The following is a 26,823-nucleotide window of genomic DNA, read 5'->3' as shown; positions in this document are numbered from 1 at the left end:
TTGTAAATAAAAACCTTGGGAAACCTTGGGATGGCTGGCTAACGATGTAGCGGTTCCTGTGGCTAGGGGTGTGACTTGGACTGTGAGTCACAAGGAGCCTGAAACTCTGTCCCTCTCCCTACAGCCCCCTGTTGCTTTTTGCTTTTATTTTGTGTAATCATCCTTGTCTTTCGTTGCTTTAATCCTTTATTGTTTCACTGTTCCTCATGTGTTTGTCTCCAGTCTCCTCTCCTGGATTTATGTTCTTCGATTGCGAGCCCCACCAAAAAATAAATCAATAAAATTCCCACTTGTGAACTCTTTCCCAGGACTTAGTACAGTGCTCTGAACACAGTAAGCGCTTAATAAATACATTTGTTACTACTGTAAGGATACCTATGTGAGAGGAGCCGCTTAGTGGAAAGAGCACGGGCTTGGAAGTCAGAGGTCGTGGGTTCTAATCCCGGAACCGCCACTTGTCAGCTCTTTGACTCTGGGCAAGTCACTTGACATCTCTGTGCCTCAGTTCCCTAATCTGTACAATGGGGATTAAGACTGTGAACCCCATGAGGGACAACCTGATTACCTCGTATCTACCTCAGAGCTTAGAACAGTGCTTGGCACACAGTAAGCGCTTAACAAATACCAACATCATCATTATTATCTTTATTAATTATAATGGTAGTACTCTGGCTAGTCTTTAGAATAAAAAGTCTATTCACTAATCAAAATAATAAAATAAAGATAACAATACTTTTCCACAAAATATTCAGAGAAAAATTAAATTCTAAAATTCTAGCAACCATAAGCAAGCAAAATGTTAGCTGCCTTGAGAAACAATATATATGCTATTTTCCTAAAAAAAAAAATTCAGACAGGCAGTTTTAAAAGCTCAGGCCGTTAAAACAGACAGGGGCTACAAGAGTATGCAATACTTACCTTATTTACTTGCATAACTGCCCCACTTTCTTGCAGAATTTTTATAAGCCAAAGCAGGGGAGGATCTATGACCCGGGAATTATGTCTAACAATAAGGGGAAGAGGAGAAAAAAGAAGAAAAGGACGGGAGAAGGAAAAGGAAGGTAAGGGGGCACTTGAAACTCTGTCTCTTCTACTGCCCTCTCCCAAGTGCAGCATACAATAAGCGGTCAATGAATCAACTCCCCCCTCTGCTTTTCTCAAACTTCAGTTTCTCTCCCCCCACCTGCTTTCCCTCTTGTATCTTCCTCCTGCCAGCTGCTTATTTTTATGTGGAACAAAAAATGTCTTTTATTTCCATCTCAAAAATCGGGGTGAGGGGGCACTTGGGAATCAGTTTTTTCTGGTTGTTTTTTCCCTTTCCTGTTTTTGGTGTGAGCGGTGAAATACTGAAGCACGAACCAATCTGGCTCTTTTCCTCACTGTCCAAGCATTAACCAAGAGAAGCAGCATGGTATAGTGGATAGAGCATGGACCTGGGGGTCAGAAGGTCATAGGTTTTAATCCTGGCTACCCCACTTGTCTGCTGTGTGACCTTGGGCAAGACACTTAACCTCTCTGTGCCTGAGTTACCTCATCTGTAAAATGGGGATAAGAAAATGAACCCCATCTGTAAAATGGGGATAAGAATATGAACCACATGTGGGACGGGGACTGTGTCCGACCTAACTTGTTTCTACCCCAGCACTTAAAACAGTTTTTGGCACATAGAGCTTTACAAACACCATTATTATTATTACAATAATCATAATTTTATTATTATTACTACTAATGTTAAAAACACCACAGCTTATGACAATTGCTTTTCCTGAATTATTGGGTCAATAAGAAATAAGAGGTTTGATTCTGAATTTCTCAGGTCTTTTAAAGGATTTAAAAAAAAATACTTTGGGGCAAGTTTTATAACAGAACTTGAAATGTAGGTGAGAGAGGACAGCGTGGAAGCATTCCGGCTTCTCCTCCCCAGACTTTCCCTTACGCCCTTGTTCCCTTCTCCCTAAATACCACAAATGAAATTAGAGGAAGAACTAACCTAAATGGAGGCGGTTTCTTCACCAGAATGAGGAAAGGCTTTCTTTTTCATTATAAAGCAAAGACAATATCAAGCATGATAACTAAAATCAACCACGACTAGGACTTCACATTCTTAGGACAGGCTACTTTTAAACTGCAGTACACACTACAATTGAATCCGAAATTAAAGTTGAGCTACGGTCCCCTTTTTTTGCCAGATGGGCAGGAATGAATACAAGATAAATTGCAATGACTGTTCTCAACAATTTTATCTACATTCTTAATCCCCAAGCAATCAAGACCCTCTTTTGAGATTTCTGAGTTGGAAAAATACTCCATCCAATCCAGTACTCTGCCTCCCACAGAGGCCACAGGCTGCTTGATTGAACCGTGAAGGGATGTCAACCTCCTTGTTATCTCCTTTACTGAAACTCTGATATAACTGTGGCATTTATTAAGTGCTTACTTTATGCCAAACACTGCATTTAATCCTGAGGTAGAAACTAGATAATCAATCAGGTTCCACATGGGGCTCACAGTTTAGGTAGGAGGAAGAATAAGTATTTAATCTCCACTTTGCAGATGAGAGAACTGAGGCACAGAGAACAGAAGTGACTACCCCAAGGTCACACAGCAGATAAGTGGAGGAGCCATGATAGGAACCCAAAATATAAGAACTTTATTATTATTATAATTTCTAACTTCTCTTGGAGATTGCAAATAGATTTCCTCTATATACGGGTTTGTGTTTATGTTTCATCTCTTGAATAGGCCTATATCACTCAGATGAACTCTGATTAAATATTACACACACTTATTAAGGACCTACACATGAAATGGCAAATACTAGGCCTGTAAATGCTGAAAATTATAAAAATAGCATGTCATTGTTAGCAAGGACTGAACTGCATTTCATTGACATTGTGCTCATATTGGACAATGAAAACATTCTCTGACATTTACATATTCATTTATACTATTCTTCGGCTAGCACTTGGATATAAAATCAATCATCAATCGTGCAGTTTACTATTTATTCTAATTACTTGCAAATATTCCTATGTCTATCACCCTTCTTAGCATGTAAGCTCTCTGTGGATAGTGAACATGCCTTGGCTAAATACTTGCCCCAAGTACTTAGTGTACTGAATTGTCTCCAGTAGGTGCTCAATAAATTCTGCTACTACCTCTATTAAAAATTATACAATATCATAATTTTAAAACACAATTAAGAAACTGGCACAATGGGATTTAAATGAGACTCGTCCTGAAAATGACAAACCAATTCTAAAGTTGATTACATCCTGCAGTCACTCTAATAAAGCGGTATGACAACGTGGACAATTAAATCAGCAGAAAGGTACGAGGAGCTAAGAATTTATGAAATAAAAAGGGCAACAGGCAGAATATGCTTCACTCGAATTTGATATGAGAGCTGAAGGTGGAGGGGGAAGTGTTTCTAAGAGGGAGAAAAAAGAATGAAAGGGCATTTACTATCCCCCCCCCCTTTTTTTTTTTTTAAGAGAGTATGGTCATAGTTCAGAAAGCAAGGTCTAGGTGCTGAGCGGTAGATTAAATCAGGGAACGCACCTCAAATAAACTCAGGAGTAAGAGGAAAGGGAAAAAACAAAATCTTAAGATGCTTAGGACCATTTTTTAAGAACTTTGATGCCAGCACCCTCTGCTGCTCAAAACCACATTTTACAACAATTATAAAATGTCTGCAAATTTGTCAGTGCTTCACCGTAAAAAGTCAGAACACACTTTCTCGACTACAAGATAGTTTCACTTCTTAAAAGAGCCAATATTTTCAGGTGAACTCAAATAATACTACAGTGCTTTGTTCCCAAAACAAGTGAGAAACATACCAAAAAAAGGAAAAGTGGGTTTTCAATCTTATTAAAAGATTAGGAAAAATGGTTAAAGGAATTAAAAACAAATTTGGAAAATTTATTTTCCCACTCAATTCTGTTTCCAATCAAACTTACATTTGAAGTTAATTAATACATCAGTTTAAGAAATGAACTTACGATCGTCTCCTGGCTTCTCCAATGTATTTACTTTCCTTCCTTCCCAATGTATCCTTTTCTTTTACTAATACTAATTAAGATGTCAAAAGCTTAATCTGTTGCATGGTCGTATTTTAAAAACAATGACATACATATTACTAACCTTGATATCTACGTGATTCTGAGTTTTGATATTTCACTACTGAAGATTTTACATTTACTCCTCTTGTTTTAGAGAAAATGTAAAACTGTTTTTAACGTGTTAGTTGATGGAGCAGTATTTTTACACAATCACACGCGTTAGCAAATATCCAGCTTTAACACTTTTTTTTGCTAAAAGCATTAACTGCACTTGTTTAAATCACTATTGCTTATATGCATGGAATGAATTTTTATTAGCACACATTGTCTTTCAAGGTATACTTCCGGGGAAACCTAAATGCAGTATTGAGCCTACAATTCATTAGTCTTTGCGAGCGACTGTGATGGGAATTGACAGTTTTTCATTTGCTCACAAATGCACTGCCAAAGCCTATTGATTACTGCACAGTGCCCTTTCAAAAAAACCAAAAGAGGAATTATAACTGGCAATGCAAAGCATCACTGTGCAATTACTTCTAGTTGAAAAGGAAATGCTGAAAAGCAAATTGCTTCTCACTGAAAAATTACAGCTTACAGGAAGAGTAAGGCCTTAAAAACGGACTTCTCACTTTTAAGTAATACTGATTTAAACAAAGGTGCGCTGGGTGCCTTTGGCCAAATAGCGGGGCAACGGGGGGGAAAGGGAATGGAGTTCTGGCACAATATCTTTCAGGTTACCTATCGCTGAGATGAAGGAAACTGCTGCTCTCATCCTGATGTTCATCTTCGAAACTGAGATTGGACCAGCTGCCGGTGCTATCGTCCCCGATACTCAGACTCATCTGCTGATTCCCGACAGACTGAGCTGACTGAAGTAGTCCTTCTTTTCCTAGTGAACTAAGTAGAAATTGACATTAGTAGCATCAGTGATTCGATATCAGGCCACTATATAAGTTCTGTGAGAAGGTGACACTTTGGGACAGGTTACATTGAGAAGGCACTGAATAATAAATCAAGTGATCTGATTGCTTTAACCCACTTATGGAAGTGAAAAGATCAGCTGCATCATGACAGACATTTCATTTCAAAAAGACAGGCTTACCCTCCACACACAAAACGCCAAAGCCATCTCCCTGTCCCAGCGAACCCTCAAACCAGCTCCCTGTTTCCCTGCTCCTAGCCCTGGCCAAACTCCTGGAATGGGAGGCAAACTCCCACTGTCTCCACTTTTTCTACTCCGACTCTCTTCCCGATCCACTACGATCTAGTTTCCAGCCCCTCTGCCCTGCTGAGTTTGCCCTCTGCAGGGTCACCAGTGATTTCCTCCTCACCAAATCCCACGGTCATAACCACATCCAAATTTTACTTGGCCTCTCAGCTGCCTTGGGTTCGCTGGACCACTCCCTTCTTCTGGTCACACTAGCTAAATTTGGCTTCTTTCGTGGTTATTCTCCTTATCTCTCCTGCTCCTCTCTCAGTCTCTCTCACTACCTTCTCTTCTCACCTCTCACTGTTGGGGAGGGGGAGTGTCTCTCAAAGGTGCCCTTCTCTTCTCATTTTACACCCATTCTCTTGGAGAGCCATCTGCAACCATCTTTATTAATGATTAAAGTGAGGATAATAATAATGATAGTGGCATTTGTTAAGGGCTTACTTACTATGTGCCAAGCACTGTACTAAGTGCTGGGACAGATATAAGTTCATCGGGTTGGACACAGTCCCTGTTCCACATAAGGTTTACAGTCTAAGTGGGAGGGAGAATTGGTATTTAATTCCCATTTTACATCTGAGGTCACTGAGACCAGGAGAAGTGAAGAGACTTGCCCAAGGTCACACAGCCGACAAGCGGTGGAGCCGCTATTAGAACCCAGGTCCTTCTGACTCCAGGCCCGGACTCTATCCACTAGACCAGGCTGCTCCCCAACTGCAAGGGAATAATGGTCACCATCACCTCTGTGGAACTGGTGCTTTGGCCCATAAAGATGGAAACCCAGCTCCTCTGATTTGAAACACGGTATGGGATCTCTATATTATTATGATGACGATGATATAATTATTATTATAATATTCACTTGGTAAACCAATTACCATTACTAAAAATAATTAAGCAATCGATGCACTAAGAACCTTATATTACTTAGCATTACAGTGAAAAGAAAACTTAGCTTTATAATCATAACAATTATTATACCCGGTCACTATATACAATTATCACCCAAGTGATAAATATCTAATATAAGGAAAAAATATTGGTGGTGAAGAGATATATAAAACCTGAAAAGGTTTGCTTGAAGTCTTCCTAAACAATAATCTTTGAGATAACTTTCGAGAGGGAGCATAGCCTAGTGGAGAGACCAGGGGCTTGGGAGTTAGAAGGACCTGGGTTCTAAACCCAGCTCCGCCACTTGCCTGCTGCACGACAAGTCACTTAACTTCTCTGTGCCTCAGTTACCTCATCTGTAAAATGGGGATTAAGACTGTGTCTAACTTGTACCTACCTCAGGGCTTAGTACCGGCAACTAGTAAGCACTTAACGAATACCATTAAAAAAAAATCAACAATAGGAAAATGAAATGTTACTTACCAGTCATCAATGGGATACTTAATGCCAATATGGTTACCAGCATCTACCAGCAAGAAATATGAAGTCCACTGCTACTCTACATTTAGCTATAGCTTCCATTTTTGAAGCTGAAATGGCTTTAACTGGAGGAGGAAGTCAGTCTACGTTTCAGTGGAAATTTTCTCTCCCAATATGACTGGGACCTTTTCCATTTCTCTGGATGCCTCTTAGAATGCAAACTTCCCTAACTCTAAACAGGACTTTTCACTTTCAGTTTTTCTCTCCAGGAACGTGTGATCTATGAACTACTACAACAAAAATGAGTAAACAGAGAAAAACATGTGTATTTCTTGTTTTTAAATACTATAATCTATTTTGGTATATGAAATAACAGAATTCTATACGGTTTATCATTGTTCCTATTTCAACATTAAAATTATCTCCTGAAAAACTACCCCTTTTAACATCAACTGGCCAAGAATAAGATTTAATTCTACATTTAGATGCATAAACCTCAGAGCTTCTTGTTTATCGTGGGTTTCTAGAATGTACGTAAGCTGAAAATGGTGAAAGCACTTAAGAGCTCATGATCCTAACATCTTATCTGATGTATTACAATGTCCTAGTAAATCTTTAATCATTAATTAAATGAAACATTTTGGGCAAGCTCCCCCAAACACTTAGCAAACATTTGCTTATGCTGAAAATGAAGGGCCTAACTCACAGTCTAACTCTGAGGCCTGCTGCTTCCAAGACAGTTTATTGGAAAGCACTACATGGGTGAAAACGATATAAATATAAATTAAATGGAAAGGGTCACCATTCGGGTCACATTCTTTGACCACCGATCGACTGGGAGATAACGGCAGGTGTTGATCGGCTACGAGGACCGTTCCTGTCCCAATCCTGTCTCCTGGAAGTCTAGCCCTGTGGCTACAATCTTTGACAGGGGACCAATTCCTGGCTTTCTCTCTCACTCTCCTATTACTAACCTCAGCATCAGCCTCTAGAGAAGGGTGAAGAAGTCATGCGGGTTTCAGTCAGTATCAATGAGCCAGGAGTGGGAAGGAGCAACAGGAAAAGTTAAAGAGAAACTGAATCTGGAGTGTGCCATCACCACGGCTGTTGACTGGCCTGAAATCCTGGTGAGGAGTCTTAAGAGGGGAAAGATGGCACAGGGAAAACCGCCAGCAGCTAGGACGGGGGCTGGAGTCCAGCAGCTGAAAAGTCCAGTGATGCTGACTGTCCCCAAACCCAACTCCCCACTACTGCCTTGCCAATTTTTTGCACTGCATCAAACTCGCCATCAGCATCTCACCCCAGTCTACATATGCAGTGGAGAAAAGAACTCTATTTACTTTCTCTTGTTTCCTCTGCCCTGAGAATATCCCAACCAATCAAACCGATCGCCAGAATTTATTGAGCCCGTACTTCGTGCTGGGCACTTGGGGGAGCACAACACAATAGAATTGGTAGATGCAATCCCTGCCCTCGGGGAGCTTATGGTCTAGCAGTAAGCCTCCAGCACCCAATATGTCCAAGCTGTCTCCCCTTCAGGTACTAACCAGGTTTAGCTTCCGAGATCGGACGGGATCAGGTGCGTTCAGGGATGGTTGGGTAAATACACTGGTCTCTGGGTGTGTGAGTGGGCCTTTCTTCCCGTTAATCCTTTGTTCATATCCTTCCTCCTATCCCCGCCTCCCCCTACCCCAATATCCAACAGACCACCACTCTCCCCACTTCCAAAGCCCTATTGTAGAGATTTCTCCTCTAGGAAGCTGTCCCTACCAATCTCTCATCTCTCCTCTATAATATCCCTCCTTTTCACGTCATCATCATCACCTAAGCATTTGAGCTTGTACCCTCTTAAGTATTTTGGTACTCACCCCACTCCCATCACAACTATGTAAAATATCCTTATACTGTTTCCTTTACCTGTAATTTATTTTAATGACCGTCTCCCTCAAATAGATTGCAACCTTCTTAGAGGGTAGGGATATGCCTACCTACTTGATTGTATTGTACTCTCGTAAAGACTTGATACAGTGCTCTGCACACGGTAAGCACTCACTCAAATACCATTGATAACCCTCGGGCTCTACTGCTCTGCTCCAGACTGCTGGGTATTCCTCCGCTTCTCCGTTTCCACTTGCGATCACCTCCATCTCCTTACAAAAAATCATCTCTCTGCTTCCCACACACCTGTACTTTCCTGTTTTCTTAAAAATAGGCTCTTTCCTCCCTGAATGAATGTATAATGAATACACCACGTCTCCCGTCACTGATGACTGAACAGTTGCAAAGGAGAGTCAGACTTTCTTGACTGAACGAGTTAGAACTTTTTCCATTTAATTGTTAATACAAGTGAAAAGATAATGGGAAAGCATTTTCTACTCGGCTGCCTTACTGTAATTGTTGATGTCATTTTTTCATTGGCATAAGGCCAAAAGTTAAAATGCTTCCACCGCAGCCCTTTCATTTCTAGTGGATAGATCTCAAAAAGCCACTAAACAAAGGAAGCGGAGCTTTATTAAGTGACTTCATAAGAAAAAGGAAAATTTAATAGTTTACCTTATATTAACAGTGTGACCAATGTTTGTCATGGCTGAAGTCATTATTTCGGTAGTAAGGCTTTCAGCGAAACTAACACCATCCTGCCCAATTCCGCTATCAGCTGTCAGACTGGTATTACTCAGTTCTCGTTCTGCTTTCTCAATAGCGGCGGCAACTACCTTCTCGGCAAATTCTGTCTTCTGTTCAAGATTAATGTGGATCCTGGGAACGTCAAGATGAAGGATTCTCGATTTCTGACAGACTACGCCAAGTCTTGAATTAGACACCGCCTTGCTCCTAACAGTTGGCTCCGGTCCGGAAAGGGACTGCGATGACATTCCACTACAATACTGGTGTTCTTTTACACTACAGTATCTGCAGGCTGTTCCCGAAAGGGGCGACAACTTTGCCGCGTAAGTGAACCTATCTGTAGATTTTCTGTTTTCAGCGCTTTGGAGAACAGCAGATTCCAAACTCATTTCCATGGAGTCATCCACTACTTTCCTGGCATACCGTTCGATAGTTTGAAAGACACCGTCTCCCAATTCATATTCATCTAAACTGCCGGTGCTACGATAAAGTTTATGTCTCCCTGAAGAAGGCAGAAGAGGCTTAGAAAATGTTGTTCTGATGAGATCCGCAGGAACTTTATCACGTTTAGGTTTCTTGTAAAGGCAAGAATCAGTTAAGGATTTTGGCAGGCAAAAGGTGGCCATTTGCAGGCTCTTCTGGACATCGTGGGTTATGTTCTGAGCGAGACAATCTGAAAAATGTACCAGTTCTGCATTCTCAGTTCTCCGGGAGTCGTCGGTTACCTCCCGGGCTTGATGTGCGCAATTATGAACTACGTTTCTTTTGCTCTGCCTCTCTGCCTCTACACCTTGGTCCCGTTCCTTGCTTAAGAACTCCAACAGCTCATTTTTAGTGCTCACCTGTGAGCTCCGCCGAGACAGTATTCTTCTGTTACATTTCAGTTTCATTTTCTTCGAGGCTTGCTGCAGCCCTGACTTGACAGATCTGTAAGCAAGTCTACTGGCATACTGATCCATTAACAACTCCCGGCTGCCGCCTTCCCTTCGTAGAACTTGTATGATGTGGTCGGCGTATTCATCTGTCACACTCTCGCAACTGGGATACCTGGACGTCAGACCTGACATACAGGGATCTTGAGGCAAAGAAAGAACTGATGAATCGACTTCTCTCGGTCCCTGCTCGGAGAGTGCCTCCCTCTTCTGTTTTGACAGACATTCTTTCTCAGCTCTCTTTCCATAAAGGCCGCTCCAGGGGCAGTTCACTCTCTTCAGCCTGAGTTGTTTACAATGCCTCGATGTTACTGTCGTTTTAGCCTCGCTGATGACCTCCCGGGCCACATCCCCTGCATATTTCCACAGTGATCGTACAATTTCATCTGGGATACTTATAGAGGCAGTACTCCCACGTCTTTGGTTGCGAACATCGAAACGACAAGTTTTAGTAACGGGGGTTTGGATGGTTTTATCTTCTAAATGGGAAGCAGCCATTTCAGTTGCCAGAGAAATGATGTGTGTCGCTAAGTCATCTGCATACTGAACTGTTTTCCGTGAACGCTCTACCTCATCGAGAAACATTTTAGGATGCTCTTCATCTTCGCTGCTTTCTACTTCCTCTGAGAGCGATCTCATGAGTTTCAGCATGAATTCTTCTTTTTCGATGGTTCGGGGCTCAGCGTCGGACAAATTAGTAATGAACGGATTATGAGGTGTGGAGGGTGGGGTGGCGGGTGCAAATTCTTTTGCTAGCTCTCCCTTTAGTTTCTTGGTTAACTTCCGCAAATTCCATTCGGGATCAGTTTGGGGTGGTCCTAGAGGAGTTGGCGGGGGGGTGCCCGGTGTCACGACACTTTCATCTCTGCTCGGTTGCTTGTCTTCCTCAAACAGAACGTCCTCACCGGAAAGCAATTTCGGTAAGAAGGCTTGGGAGTGAGACACGCAACTTTCTTGCCCGGAAGGGAAAGCAGCTTGAGCTGTCTTACTCTGTTCCTGTCTTTTCAATAATTTACCGAAAGGTTTAAGCGAGCAGACTGCTGCGTCAGTAGTAATCTCACCTGAACTGCTCGTCTGGGGAGTCCCAGGTGGAAACGGTGGTGGGGTAGTTGATGAAAACCTGTGAGTTACTGACCCTTTACGTTCTTGACCACAGTCCCTTTCTGCTGAAAACAAGCACTGGGTTGAGTGAACTGGGGCAGTGAGAAACTTGGAGGGCTTCGTTTCTGGCAATTTATCTTCCCCAGGCACGACTGAGAACTGCTGTGTTTCGGGTTCGTGTTTCTTCATCCATCTTTTACTACACACATCCTTGTGAACACTGCTCGGGCTTGCTGGTACCCCTGTATCACACCCCGCATTCTTACTTGCATTTGATCCCAATGATTTGGTTTCGCCTACGGAATGTTGTACAGTATATCTGGATAAATGATCGGCAAAGAACACCTTGGAGCTCTTTTCACCCACGCGTCGTGGAGAACTTTTCTTCCCCCCTGGGATTTTTCTTGTTAAAAAATCTGAATATTCTTCCACTGTTTTTGCAACCTTAGGTGAAGTTATCGTTTCGTAAGTTTCATTTACTATCATATCCACCATTGTTCCAGAAAAATGGTCGATATCGATCGTCCCGTTTGCTAGCTCTGAATTGCTACTCATTCCACTATCGGTGGTTAGTTGCAGATCATGCGGATTACAGGGAGACTGAGGGTGATTTTCACTACTTCGATTATGTTCCGGCGTTAGATAAATATTTCTAAGGCAAGACAGCTCTTCTTTCTTTTCTAAACCTGTAAAGCGTGCTTTGGGGGAGTCTCTACACGTGTTGGCTGAAGTCAGATACTGGCAAAGAGTACTTCCTGCCGAGGGCACTGGTACAGAAGTAACTAACCCAGTAGTACAAAATAAAGCTTGTCGTACTGTAAATTCTTTTCCAGATTCCTGCACTGGCCTCGGCGGTACCATCATTCTGCTGGGAAAAGAAGGCAACGAAGCGGATGTCTGTGTGGACCGAAAGACATTTTCTGCACTTACATACTTTATATTGTTCACTGAAACACTAATTGCTGCTTGAGTTGTAAAGGTCACATCAACTTGCGAGAGTTCAATGAATGCTTCCTGAATGACAGAATCAGACAAATCTCTAGCATACGACATCACCGCCTTGTCATCGTTCCCAAAGGACCTGCGGTGTGTACCTGTGTGCGGTGGTGGATGAGAAAACTGGCAGACTTCCATAATTCCTTCAAAGACAAGTTCTTCAGCCAGGTCTGCGGCGAATCTCGCTACTGTGCTCGTGAATATCTGCTTTTTTACGTACTGCAAGTCTTTCAGAGCAGTTGTCAGAGCTTCGCTCACCAAAAAAATTAGCCAGGCTATTGACGGCACGTTCTTTGAGGGAAAACGCTCTCCGTCTTCCAAGCTCATAAAATGCCATTTGAAAGACCGAAGAAGTTAATTTGATAGCTAAATGACACAGTGCACTGGTACAAGATGAGACTCCTTTTCGTAAGTCTTTAAATGCACTACCGAAACTTTTCTCCACAAGGTCTGCTGCAAATTTCTGAAGGCTATCTTTGAGCGTTAAAGATCTGCTTTGGTATTTCACCTTCCAGTTAAGCTCCTCTCCCAAACTTTTGCGTTTGGGCTCCTCTGTTTGATTTTTTCCCTCCTCTGATGCAAAACGATCAACGAAAGACGCATTCTCTGGACGTTCGGGGGCTGTCGTAGACCGAGAATGAAAAGCTGAACTAAGTATGTCACGTGAAACGCTGTTCGCGTAATCCGAATAAGCACGATGAAGCGTATCGTGGTTTTCATTATCTCCGCTGTCTTCTATCTGACAGAAACATTCACTGGTGTTACAGCCTCCGGGAGGGCTGAAAGCGGAGGATCGAATGGGACTAAACAAACTGCCATCGTCTCCACACGTTTTCACCGGGCGAGGAGAGTCTGGAGCGTCGTACAGGCTACTGAAGGGGGATTCCGGTTTCCGAGGAGTTGGCTTTCTTACATTAGCTGGGAGAGTGGGGCGATCAAACTTGAATTTTGGAGGGTTCATAGTAGGTACGGAAGAAGCCTTCTCCTGCTTGTGTAGTCTCTTCTGGGATGGATCGCTCTGGACCTGGTCTCTCGCCCCTTGGACGGCACTCTCCAAAGCCTGCTCCAGTTCATCAAAGCGATCGAAGCTATCAAAAAATTCACTCACTTCTGAGTCCGAGTCCTCTACGCCATCTTTCAGTCCGGGGATTTGGGGCAGCTCCAGCTTTGCCTTCAGACTTTTTTGATAACCCTCTTCATCCAAGAAAAGAACGGGACTTGGGCTTGAGCAGGCTGAATCGGATGAGTCAGCGGGAGAGGAGGAGAGAAAAGTTTTCTGTAAAACAGTACCTTTATCTGCAGGATTACCTGACCTATACAAACTCCTTTGTATCCAAGGATCTGAAATAGATGTCGTGACTGAATTTTTCGAAGAAGGTAGTTCTTTCAGTCTCAGTACGTTCATCAGAGAAGCAGAAGAATTAGCAGATGATTTCCATCGCCCGGCACTCGTAAGACTCTTTGAATTACTAGCTTCCGAGCCCTGAGCAGGATGGGTCTGGGAAGCAGCATCTTGCTGGCTCCTTGGCATAGCACTGCTTATCCCTGGAGTGAAACATGTAAAATTGTCCTTTAATGGTGAGTGGGGATTGCTTTTCACAGTATAAATTATTAATACGCAATGGAAATGTTCTCTAAACTGTTGTTTCTAAGGCTTTCAACAGAGAGCGTACTGACCAGAAACAGACCACCCCAAAACAATGACATTTCCTTTCCTTTTAAAAAATTCTCTAGTCACTCTATATTTGAAATTCACTGTTCTCCCCATTGCGTCTTAACCAGTTTCCTATGTATTAGGATCCCCGCTAATATTCATTTCCTCAGATCCTCCACTTCCTAAAATTTGCAAAAAGGGTATGATCCTGATATCTGTGACATCAACAACGATCCCACTGCCTCAAAAAGGGTGGTTTGAACAAAAATTCAAAAGACTTCCCTGTCTGTCTGCAATTGCAGGAAAATGACCGTCCCCGGCAATCAGCAAAAACCATCCAAAGTAACTATAAACAAGCGACCAACCATTTGACGTACTTTCAAGAAGAAAATCTCCCTTCCGCAAATCTCCCAAAAGGCTACGTATTTCAACGTCTCAGTGCAAAGGAACAGAAAGCTCACCAGCCCTGGGCGGCTTTGACGGCTCCTCTTCATCTAAATGCTCAAAAGCTGTGACAAAATCATCCTCGATAGATGACACTGACTGATTGGTGTCATCATCTCCAGATGACTCCAGGTGGTGCTTTTCAGGTGAATAGGTCTCCAAGGTGTATCTTATGCCGGTAGCATATTTGCTCAGCAGATTAAACACAAAATCAACTCTTACTCCTGGGAATGTTACCGGCGATACTCTCATCACACAAAGCACTCCAGGAACATGATTCTTGGAAGAAGTAACAGCCAGAAATAAAAATAAGTTCAGTTTTCAAAAAACCAAGAAACCAGGAAATGATGAATTTAGAAAAAAGGGAGGTTTCTCTGAAGACCAAGCGTGCCTCTTATTTTCCCTTTCACTCCTTCTTCGTTCCTTCTTCTGTTCTATCTCCTGTTGCTCCATCTCCCCTTTTCCCTGTCACTTCTTCATCTTTCTCTAAACTATTTATTCCTCATTCTCCTACTCTTCTTCTTTTCCTCTGATCTCCATAATTTATATTTAACTTATTTCTGGCTGGCTGTTGTACAGTATTCTCCCAAATGCTTAGTACGGTAGTGCTCTGTCCATAGTAAGCACTCAATGAAGAACATTGATTGATAATTGCTTTACGTTGTGTCCTCACTGGAAATGGGAAACAACAGAATGCCACCATAAAAACCCATTAGTTCGATCCTACGGACTATAAATTCTACACCCAGATCAGGATTCCCTAGAGGCTACGAAGCCTACATGGTTAAGATTAGTATCTAACGTTCCCAAGCCTTGAAAGGGTAGAGGTGAAATCCAGATCTACTTTTCTATACCCCTGAAAGTCTCTTCCCTGTGCTTTCACTCCCAGTATTTCAGGGATTGTGATAAATCCAGTTTTCCCCAAACATATAGGAGAGCCCACTAGGAAACTGTGGGGATGAGGTTAAAGAGAAGGCAAAGGCTTCCATTTCTCATTTGTGGAATTCCTATGTAAACACAATGATTACTAAGCAAATCTTCTAGTGCAAAAGTTTTAGTTGCACATTCCCTTGGCTCCAATTCTTGGAATTTGTTCATTGCATCTTTAATATGCTTTGGTTAAAAAAGGCAGATGATCTGCTACAATGCAAAATCTTTCTCAAATATACATCATTACTAGCCACCACATTTACTAAACACAATATTACTCTCAGTCCTGTCAAGCATATCTACTGACACCACAAATTTGCAAATTATTTCAAAAAATATAAAAAGCCCTTTCAATTTTGGGTCCCCAGCTGAATGCTGTATAAAAAATATCCTTTTGCAATAAAATGTACTGGAGCTAAAACACTTAAATATGCAAAAATAATTAGTATAAAGATCAAAGTATAAAGAAGCCAGGAGCATAAATGTGGGGTTAAAATACAAGACATTAAAAAATACAATGAATTTTGAAAGTAAATGGTCTGTCTCTCCATATATATATGTGTATATCTATATATTATATATGTAAATATACATGGTTAAACAACCTCTATTCAGTTTCAGACAAAATATTAAACTAAAGCTTCTAAAATGACAGCACATCAAAAGTTAGTCAAATGCCTCTAGTCATCTCATCAGCATAAAATATTCCATATATATATATATGCACACGAAGTGTCAATTGATTCTTTGAAAAACATTTTAGAAATGGTCTAGAAGGATTTTTTTTACCTGTTTTAGAGAGCCATCATCTGCTTCCAAGGTCTTATTTATGTCCTTCAGAAAAATGATTTCATTTTCATTTAGACTGCAGAGGTGGAGAGATTTCAGAAGATCTGGGAGATCCAGAGACATGGCAGCTAATTCCTAATGGAAACATACACACTTTAGTATAATGTTTCTGTTACATGCAGAAGACAGGGCACGAATCACCTGAAAAGATGGCCAATCCTCATAGGTGACCTCAGAGTCGTCACAGTACACCTCCTTGCAATCCGCAATATCCAATTTTAGGGAACGGGGCACAAGAAGCTTTCCTAAGGAGTCCTCCTTGCCTCCGCAATGTCCTTCCACTCTGGATCCAAAAGAAAGCCAGCTTTTTTGGACCCTCCTAATTGTAAAACCCAGCTCACCTCTCTCATCTTCTTTGAATGCTAATAGGCATCTACTTGATATTTTCTTCATTTTGCCCCTTAATCAGAACTTTACTAGCTGTACCTTGACTGTACAAAGCCTTGTCACAATATTACCTCATGTGTCCTCCCAACACTGTGGTGAGGATGGGAAGAACTGGAAATGTTATCCCAAGTTTACAGGAGTACCGCGTTTAATTCTGAGCAAAGGGGCAAACTTGGGAGTGTGCCCTGAGGGTGGAAGCTTCCTCCCATTCGTGTGAGAGCTCAAAAAGCCCTTAGGCAACCCTGGTGTTGGTGGAGGTGAGAAAAGGCCTTTACCTAGCTCTGGGAGCGCGCCCCCCCCCCCCCCCCCCCAACCCAAAAACGCCCTGCCAGAGACAGAGGACAGAGAGGGGCAGGGAGACCAGGGGAACGACGTCATCTTATTGAGGGACAGCATCTGACAGAGGCCGTTTGCACCGCGTGTCCACGAAAACACAGTAGGTCTCTTCATCTGGCCCCTTGACGACACTCAGGTCAGCAGGGCTCAGGCACCCAAGGTTAAGAGGGGAAAGGTATCTTCTACTGCCAAAAGGGCACGTGCTTGAGAGGTTTTTGCCACAGGAGTTATAGTTGGCATGGCAACCTCCACACTCTCACCTGGTCCCCATGCCCAGCTGCATGAAACGCAGGGCAAGTGATCCAGTTTGTGGTCGTGGAACAGGATATCGCAAAAGCTTCGCCGACGGCACACAATACTGGGCCCTCGTCTATCTGATAAGCCATCCCGAGTCATGGTACTCAGGGTGGCTTTGTAAGGAAGGGTCAGGGGTCTTTCCCACTTCCATGAGAAAACCCGGGGGAGAGCAAAGCACAACAAACAAAAAAACACAACAAAGAACGACAGAAACAAGAAAATCCACACTTTTCTACACAAGACTGCAGGAGCACCAGAACAGCCAACAACAAAGGAGGCCAGCCAAAGACTCCTACCTTGGACTTTATCCCAGAAATTGTCTGTAGTAAACCACCCCTTTCCCCCTAGTGTCACTCACTAAGGAAAGTCGTGCCCGGCTCTGCCACGTTTCCGCTGTGTGACCTTGGACAAGTCACTTAACTTCTCCGGGCTTCAGTTCCCTCATCCGGAAAATGGGGATTGAGACTGTGAGCCCCATATAGGACAGGGACTATGTCCAACCCAATCTGCTTGTATCTACCCCAGTGCTTAGTAAAGTGCTTCGCACATAGCACTTAACAAATATCAGAATTATAAGTATTATTACTATTATTATTCCGACAGGTCTACTTATAACTGGGTGGAACAGACCGCCCCAAAACCAGTGGGAACAAAATAGTGGTTTTGCCCCGATCATTCAAGCTCTATGGAGAAAATGATTCCCAGGGCCCACCACCCGCCTCCCCACCTCACTAGAGTTGGCATTCCCGAAGGGTACTCGACATGTTACTAGGCCAGTTCTTCATGGAGTCCAGGCGCGTAACACTGACTTTACCTGCACTTGAGCTTCATCGGCCGCCTCGGAAAAACCTAAGAAGGTGACCTGCAACAAAAAGAAGAAAATTACTATACAGTTAAAGAAGACAGCTTAAGCGTTTTAGAGTTGTTTGCCTTACTCTCCTTTCAATTGGGCTGACAGTGAAATGAGAGGCAAGAGAGCAGCAACAAGGCGCAAGGGGAAGCAGTGTGGCCTACTGGAAGGGGTATGGGACTTGGTGTCTGAGGAACTGAGTTCGAATCCCAGCTTTGTCACTTGTCTGCTGGGTGACCTTGGTCAAGTCATTTTACTTCTGTGGGCCCTGTGTGGGATAAGAGACTGTGTCCAACCTGCTTATCTTGTATCTATCCCATCATTAGTACAGTGCCTGGCACATAGGAAGTGATTAACAAATACCATCAAAAAAATCAGAGAGAATAAAAATGTTTTCTTCAAATTATATAGGAATAAAGCAGACTTTCCTTTTTTTTTTTTAAATGGCATTTGTTAAGTGTTTACTATGTGTCAGGCACTGTTCTAAGCATTGGGGTAGTTACAAGGTAAAACGGTTGAACACAGTTCCTGTCCCTCACGGGGCTCACCGTCTCAATCCCCATTTCATGGATGAGGTAACTGAGGCACAGAGAAGTAAAGTGACTTTCCCAGGGTAACACAGTACACAAGAGGCAGAGGAGATTTGCAATGGACTGTAACCATGGCCATTTTATTTTGCATAAGGAGATGATTAAAGGGACAATTCACGTTTATTTAAAATCAGCAGAAGATTCTTTAGAATTATGAATTATCCTGCTTTATGGATTTATTAAGAGAAAGGTCATCCACTTTGGCTCTGAATACAGAGCAGTTTCCAAATGCAGTAGACTCCCCTAAAAAATGGAACTGTACCCCTGAAGAAGCCCCAGCATTAAGGATAATTGATAATTTTAGACTCATCTCATATTTGCTCACATCAAGTGTAGGAGGACAACCCTGTCTTCCAAACCAACTTGCATTTTATTCAGACAGGCATATTTTCAGAAGCCCGTTCCCTAATTCTGTCATTGTGATCTATCCAAAAAGCACAGTGAAAAATATGCATTTCCGCAGCACCGATTTCACAATTAAAGCTGAATGGATGTGAGATGAGTTACACATTCAAGCCCTATCAAAAATTGTTATTTTGAAAACTAGGCACTCTGCTCAAGTAAAGCAAGCTTTCTGTCTTTCCTCTGACCAGCAAAGACAAAAAAGCAAGATAGCCATGGCTCAGAATGCTTTAGGGTATTTGTTAAGCACTTCCTATGTGCCAGGCACTGTACTAAGCACTGGGATAGATACAAGGTAATCAGGTTGCCCACCTGGGGCTCACAATCTTAATCTCCATTTTTACAACTGTGGTTACTGAGGCCCAGAGAAGTTAAGTGGCTTGCCCAAGGTCACTCAGCAGGCAAGTGGTGGAGCCAGGATTAGAACTCATGACCTCTGACTCCCAAGCCTGGGCTCTTGCCACTACGCTATGCTGCTTCTCTTTGAAGAAGGTTATAATCTACAATGGAGTATTATTTCCTTTTTCTACCCCTCTGCTAAACTCCCCTTCCCTCTTTTCCTCCATTATCCCAGAAAATAGAGATGAGCAGGGTGCCTCAACTGACTATGAAAAGGTCAAAGGGGTTTCACATTCAGGGACGCCTCTGCTGAAGACCCTGAAAAACAGGACATAAGCGGCTTGGCATATTTATGACAGGGTTTTTACAAGGTCATATGAGAATGGAAGGTGGGTTAAAACTGGAAATGCGATGAACAGGTGAAGAAGGGATTATTGCAAAGATTGCATGACTGGAACAAAGTGTAGTGGAATGTGAGAAAGGAAAATTAATGGAGAAGCCCTGTGATAATATTTTACCTGCTTTAGATCAACAAAGATAAACAGGCCAAAATATTTTGCTGAAGGACCCAGTAACATTTGTCCATTTCTTCATGCACAGAGTTCAAATTCACAGCTCCTTTAGGATGCTATATCATTCCACAACGGTTCAAGGAAAGATGTAAAGTATATTGAAGAGGGCTAATTTACATTTTTTTATTTTTACGAAAACTTGCCCAATTACCTAAAGTGCCTCAGCTACTTTAAACTGATTTGCCTTCTGACAAGGATTCCTTCTTCGAGCAGATATCCTTTGGAATGCTATTTATGGGATATGCTCGGCAGGGAAAATACTTATTTTAAAAGACAGTTGTAATCATCCCCCAAATGATGAAAATCAGGTACAGAAAGGATCGATGACATGAGCATGACAAGTCCTCATCCATATGATCTTTAGGCAGTGGATTAATATGAGGACATATTTGTTCAAGACAATTGCATTACTACTTTCTACATTTCAGTACTGCTCAAAATAATCTAAACGAACAACGGATGTCAAAATTAATCAAAAGTAGTTTGGAGTAGGAAAATAAGTGGCTTTAGGATTAAAAAGAAAATAGCACATATTACCCTTGTAAATAACTAAGAAGAACTACTCCAAGATCCCTCCTAAGTAATAAGAGTATTTATTACGCGCTTATTATGCACTAAGCACACGGTGAGCCCCGGGGTAGCTACAAGACAATCAGCTCAGACACACGGAGCACACTCCTTATCCTATACAGGGCTCAAAGTCTAATAGGGAGGTAGAATAAATACTTCATCCCCACTCTGCATATGAGAAAACTGTGGTAAAGAGAAGTTAAGTGACTCGCCCATGGTCAGAAAGCAGGCAAGTGGGGATTCTGGAGTAGAACTCAGGTCTCCTGGCTCCCAGTTCCAGGCTCTTTTTTGTAAGTCTCGTTGCCCCTGATGGGGTCGATTCCTCTCATGGAACACGGTGAGACGAAAAGGTCGTGGAAGTTTTCTCCCTGGCCTTTCAGGTTAGATGTCAATTGTCCAGAAATTCCCAACACATTAGCAGGAGTCTATTGCTGTTCTGATATAGTACATTCAATGAATTGAAAAGGCAACTTGGCATATTTGCTCCTTCATTTTTATGGTACTTGTTAAGCGCTTACTATGTGCCAGGCACTGTACTAAACACTGGGGTAAGTACAGTTTGGATGCAGTCCCCCACACAGGGCTCACCCCTCAAGAAAGAGGGAGAACAGATACTGAACCCCCATTTTACAAAAGAGGTAACTGGGGCACAGGGAAGCGAAGTGACTTGCCCAAAGTCAAATAGTAGACAAGTGACAGAGCGGGATTAGAACCCAACTCTTCTGATTCCCAGGCCCGTGCTTCTGATACATATTTGGGATTATGTGAAGTCTTGAGAGTTTTTTGTTTTTTTATATTTACTAAGCTCTTACGCTGCTCTCTTAGTTTTTTTACTGTCCGGTTCTTAATAATCTTCTAATAAATCCAGTGTATTCTGGAAAATATTTATAAAATAGGTCATACCTCAATCAAATTGCTGGCTTCATCTTGTTTTAAGTATTCCCCCGCTGACACGCTGCATAATTCTTTTTGGCTCTGTAGCAAAGACTTCACAGACTGCTGCACGCCTTCACTGAAGCCCTGAAAGGAAACCAGATGCTAAATTTTCAAGCAAATTAAATGGCCCCTGAAAATGTACTTTATTTATTAAGGACCTGATTTATTTAGGTCCCCGGTTCTATCTTGTTTAAACTATAAATGCCCTACCCAGGGCCTGTGTCCACAACACTCGGTATTCTAACCACAGATACGCGTAAACCACATAAACAAATAGGACACGAACTGGGAAAATTACTTTCTGGTCAGAAAACCGGCATTGCCAGGGCAAATAAGCTTCCCTGTTGTCTGATTCTTCACTCATGAGTTACATCGGAATGCTCCAGGGGTTTCAATTTCTCCCGCCATCTCTCCACCGGTCGGCCGGGAACCTGCAGCCTTCTGCCCGCGACTTCTGGGACAAGTGTTCCCAGCACAACTAGCGCGTGCTGGGCGGTGGAGATTATACTGCTCCCCCAGCCCCGGCCTCTCCATCCGGGCAGGGCGAATCCACCGGGAACCCCGGCTCCTTCGGATCGCGACCCCCGTGAGGCTCACCTACCGCTCCCCTCCTCTGGGCTAGCTGGTCCGACTTGGGAAGAATCTGAAATCCGGCTGCTGCTGCTCTCATGTTTGTCGTCGGCTTTGCCTTCCGTGTCTTTGTTCTCCTTTACCGTTACCACCTCTCTACGTTCCCCTCCTCCTCACTCTCACACTGTGACCTGCTTGGTGGTCAGAGACCAACCGGGCCTAACCCACCTCCACGTCAACAGTGCTTTGCCGTAGTAAGCGCCTAGATAGTGTTACAGCTACTTTCAATTTGCATCCCTAATTTCACCCATACCTACATAACGGGAACAATCAGGTCGTCAGCTCTACGCTAGGACCTTTTTTTCCCCTGTCAAGCCCCAAACTAGAGCTAAGGTCATGGGGCAGAGCTCCCTGCTAAACGGCTGATGGCCCAAGGGCTGAACAAATGGAATTTAGCACCCTAGAAGGAGCAAGTGCTATAAAGGCCAGACAGGAAGAGAGGATCCCGTTCAGAAAAGTGGCTGTCAGGTGCAACTCAGCAAAGGATTGACTTAGGGCAGGAAGGAAAAAGAGGATTCAAATGTTGGCACAGGTGTGTGGGTATGAAAATAACACACACATCAATATAGTTCAGTCCAAACTGGCAAACGCTTAAGAACACAAGCAATTCCATTCGGGCAGATCAATGATACATTTAACTCAGTACTCGGTGTCCAAAAAAGGCCCCAAAGGAGGGTGATCGACGCCCCCGCCCCACCCCCCCAGCATCCAATCCTTCTAAATTAAAGAATGTGTCTTCTAAGACCCCTAAATTTTTCTTCTAAATAACCTATCCCCTACGACTCAGCTTATCACCACCCAGAACAGCTATCTGTGCACCTCCTTTTCTATATCATTAGTTAAAATTTTAATAAAATGAATTCTAACATCAGTTTCAGGGGGACCCAGCTTTATATCCACAGCCCAACTTTTCTGCAAGTGTCATTATCAATCAGGGCACATAAAAGCTTCGGTGTGGAACTTTTGTAGACTGCAAGTTCACTGTGGACAGAGAACATTTCTACTAACTCCATTACACTATACTCCCCCAAGGACTTAGTACAGAACAGTAAAGTGCTCAGTACATAGCCAAAATCCACCCTCTCCTCTCCATCCAAACTATCACGTTAATACAATCACTCACCCTATCCCGACCTCCCAGCCTCCTGTACCTCCCCACTCCTGTACACCCTTCGCTCTGCTGCCCGGATCCTTTTTGTACAAAAACGTTCAGGGCACCTCATCCCGCTCCTCAAAAAAACTCCAGTGGTCACCCATCCACCTCCGCATCAAACAAAAACTCCTCACCATTGGCTTTAAAGCCCCCTCCTACTTCACCTCACTTCTTCTACAACCCAGCCCGCGCACTTCGCTCCTCTAGTGCTAACCTTCTCACTTTGCCTCCATCTCGCCTGTTTCGCCGCCAACTCCTAGCCCATGCCCTGCCTCTGGCCTGGAACGCCCTCCCTCTTCAAATCCGACAATGACTCTCCCCACCCCTCAAAGCCTTGTTGAAGGTCCATCTCCTCCAAGAGGCCCTCCCGGACTAAGCCCCACTTTTCCTCATCTCCCACTCCCTTCTGCGTCGCCCTGACTTGCTCTTTTTGCTCTTCCCCTCTCCCAACCCCACAGCACTTATGTACAGATCTGGCATTTTATGTACTTGTATTGATGTCTGTCTTCCTCACTCTAGACTGTAAACCCATCGTGGGCAGGGAATGGGACTGTTTATTGCTGAATTGTACTTCCCCAAATGCTCTGTACACAGTAAGCATTCAATAAAAACAACTGGCCAAATGAATGAATACTCTGCATACAGTAAGCTCTCAATAAATACCATTGACTGGAACTCGTCCAACACTTCACCAGTTCTCTTTTATTCCCATTCTGTGGACCCTCTAGACTGTAAGCTCACGGTGGGCAGGGAATGATACTGTTTATTGTTGTATTGTACTTTCCCAAGCACTTAGTACAGTGTTCTGCACCCGGTAAGTGCTAAATAAATAAGACTGACTGAATGAATGAATGACCACTTCAAAGACCTCCAACAGGTAATTACGGCATGATTTTTTTTTTAAAGAAACTTTGTGGCCAATCATTTGTTGAGTTCCTATTGTGTGCAGCGTACTGTATTAAGCACTTGGGAGAGTACAATATAACAGAGTTGGTAGACATGTTCCCTGGTCATAAGGAGCTTACAGTCTAGAGAGACAGACATTAATATAAGTAAATATATTATGAATATGCACTTAATCAACCCAATCAATAGTATTTATGGAGTTTCTACTATGTGCAGCACGAGAGTGTACGACACAACAGAATTAATGGGCGCACTCCCTGCCCAGAACGAGCTTACATTCTAGCGGGGGGAAAACTGCTGTGGGGCTGAGGGTGGGGTGAATAAAGGGTAGAAATCCAAGTGTAAGGGAGATGTGGAAGGGAGTGCAAGTAGAGAAAATGAAGTGGAAGAAAAGGAATGGATGGCTTAGTTGGGGAAGGCCTGGAATGCCTTTCTCCTTTATGTCTGACAGACGGTCGCTCTCCCATCTCTTCCAAGGCACATCTCTTCCAACAGACCTTCCCCAACTAAGCCCTCATTCCCTCTTCTCCCACTCCCTTCTGTGTTGCCCTTGAATTTATTCACCCCTCCTTCAGCCCCAAAGCACTTATGTACCCATCCGTATACTCATTTCCATCTTCCCCTCTAGACTCTAAACTTGTTGTGGGCAGGGAACGTGTCTACCGACTGTGTTAAGTGGTTAATACAGCGCTCGGCACACAGTAAGCATCCAATAGATATGACTGATTGACTGATGGGAGATATGTTTTTAATAAGGTTTTGAAGTAAGTTTTGAAGGTGAGGAGAGTGATTTTCTGTTAGAAATGAAGGGGGGAGGGTGTTCCAGGTCAGAGGTAGGACATGGGCGAGAGGTCAAAGGCAAGCTAGACGAGATGAGGGCCAGTGGTGGCATTAATGGAGCGAAGTGGAGCAGTTGGGTGGTAGTACGAAGGCAGCAAAGATAAGAGGGGGCAAGGTGACAGAGAGCTCTAAAGCTGATGGTGAGGAGTTTCTGTTTGAAGCGGAGATAGATGGAGGTTTCTGAGCAGCGGGGAAACACAGACTGAACGTTTTGGTCGAGAAATGATCCGAGTCATCAATTGAAGTATGGAGCGACGGGGGAGAGACGAGAGGCAGGGAGGTTCAACAAGGAAGCTAATGCAGTAATCAAGGCAGGATAGGATAAGCGCTGGTCTTTTCCCAGCCAGCTGTGGTGGGTGTAAAAACTCACTGACCCTAACTTTAATTAGGGATTTCAGGTTTAGGAGTGAGATTTACCAAACTATAACTCCCAGAGTCACTTCAGTTCTAGCAGCATGGCCTGGTGGATAGAGCGTGGTCCGGGGAGTCAGAAGGAGCTGGGTTCTAATCTCGGCTCCACCACTCATCTACTGTATGACCTATTACTATGCACTTCAAGTCACTTTACTTCTCTGTGCCTCAGTTCCTTCATCTGTAAAATGGGGATTAGGACCGTGAGCCCCACGTGGGACAGGGACTGTGTCCGACCTGATTATCTTGTGCCTACCCCAGCGCTTAGAACAGTGCTTGACACATAGTAAGCGCTTAAATGCCATCATTATTATTATCAGTAGTAATAATAAAAGGGGTAAGAATATGAACAGTATGAGTGTCCACGGGGTATAATGCATCGTACTTAATGCTTGGGAAGTTCAAAACAGAAAAGCAACATGTTCCCTCATACAGAAAAACTATAAATATCCTAAGAAGATTTACAAGATACAATGGGAGTTTCACTGGCAATCTGTGAGTACTCCAGTATTCAGGCCAGTTGAATCAACAGAATGTATGCTCTCCTTAGCAGATTCCCACACTTTTCCTCCAAGCCCCTTTAGGACACTCTCATGACTCCCGACCTGCCCTGGGGAGTTACTGCCACTCACAACATAAATTTATCTAAAACATTCTGTGTGCTTCTCTCAACTTGAGCCACGAACTCTGACTGGTCTGTGGGAACCTCCCCGCCTCTTCCTCAGCAACGACCGAGCTAAAGAATCAATCGAATCCATTTACTCTTTTCTAGGCATCTCTGAATGCACCTGTTACACCACCACCATCAAATTGACACCACCCTATCCCGGGCCCTGACCTACTGAATGAGGAATTGCTTATTATTAGACTTGGCATCCATTCCAAGTAGCTCATCATTCTCTCATCTGGCCCGCCTGATTTCCTGTTTGCACCTGGCCTGTCGCTCTTTTCGGGTTTCTTGTTCTCGTCACTGGATACAAATATTTTAAAGGATACATTCTTTCCCCCTAATATATCCTTTCCAATTTCACCCCAAGAGCCTTACTAAAAGTCCACTTAATGATCGGTTTCTTAGTTATGAACGCGCCGTTTAAAAGGAGGGCTAGAAGCGTGTAGTGAGTACCCATTTGGTGTGGTGTACTAGATAAGTCTCCCAGAAAGAACAGAATAAAGAAGTGACATGTTCCCTCACACGAGTAACACTCTAATGGACAAGACAAACATGAAAACATTTTCAACTGGAGTTGTCAAAATGAATAATTAGAAACAGCATGGCCTAGTGGATAAAGCACAGGCCTAGGAGTCACAAGGACCCAGGTTCTAGTCCTGGCTCTGCCATTTGTGAATCCTCCGCCACTATGTGGCTTCGGGCAAGTCACTTCACTTCTCTGTGTCTCAATTCCCCTATTTGTAGAATAGGGATTAGGCCCG

The 26,823-nt window shown here is 43.3% G+C and overlaps 1 protein-coding gene across 1 annotated transcript in view; it reads right to left on the bottom strand.

The window, feature by feature from the left end:
* Window positions 1-26,823, bottom strand: part of AKAP11 (A-kinase anchoring protein 11) — a 53,529-nt gene that overhangs the window by 11,715 nt on the left and 14,991 nt on the right. Inside the window, 7 exon segments of the mRNA XM_029047844.2 lie at window positions 4,800-4,958; window positions 9,196-12,560; window positions 12,562-13,841; window positions 14,412-14,673; window positions 16,114-16,248; window positions 18,008-18,055; window positions 21,420-21,536. Of these exon segments, the coding sequence (XP_028903677.1) occupies window positions 4,800-4,958; window positions 9,196-12,560; window positions 12,562-13,841; window positions 14,412-14,673; window positions 16,114-16,248; window positions 18,008-18,055; window positions 21,420-21,536 (5,366 nt within the window).

This window comes from Ornithorhynchus anatinus, chromosome 20 (genome assembly GCF_004115215.2).
Source record: "Ornithorhynchus anatinus isolate Pmale09 chromosome 20, mOrnAna1.pri.v4, whole genome shotgun sequence".
NCBI classification, from domain to species: Eukaryota; Metazoa; Chordata; class Mammalia; order Monotremata; family Ornithorhynchidae; genus Ornithorhynchus; species Ornithorhynchus anatinus.
This window is presented reverse-complemented; position numbering and strand designations above follow the sequence as displayed.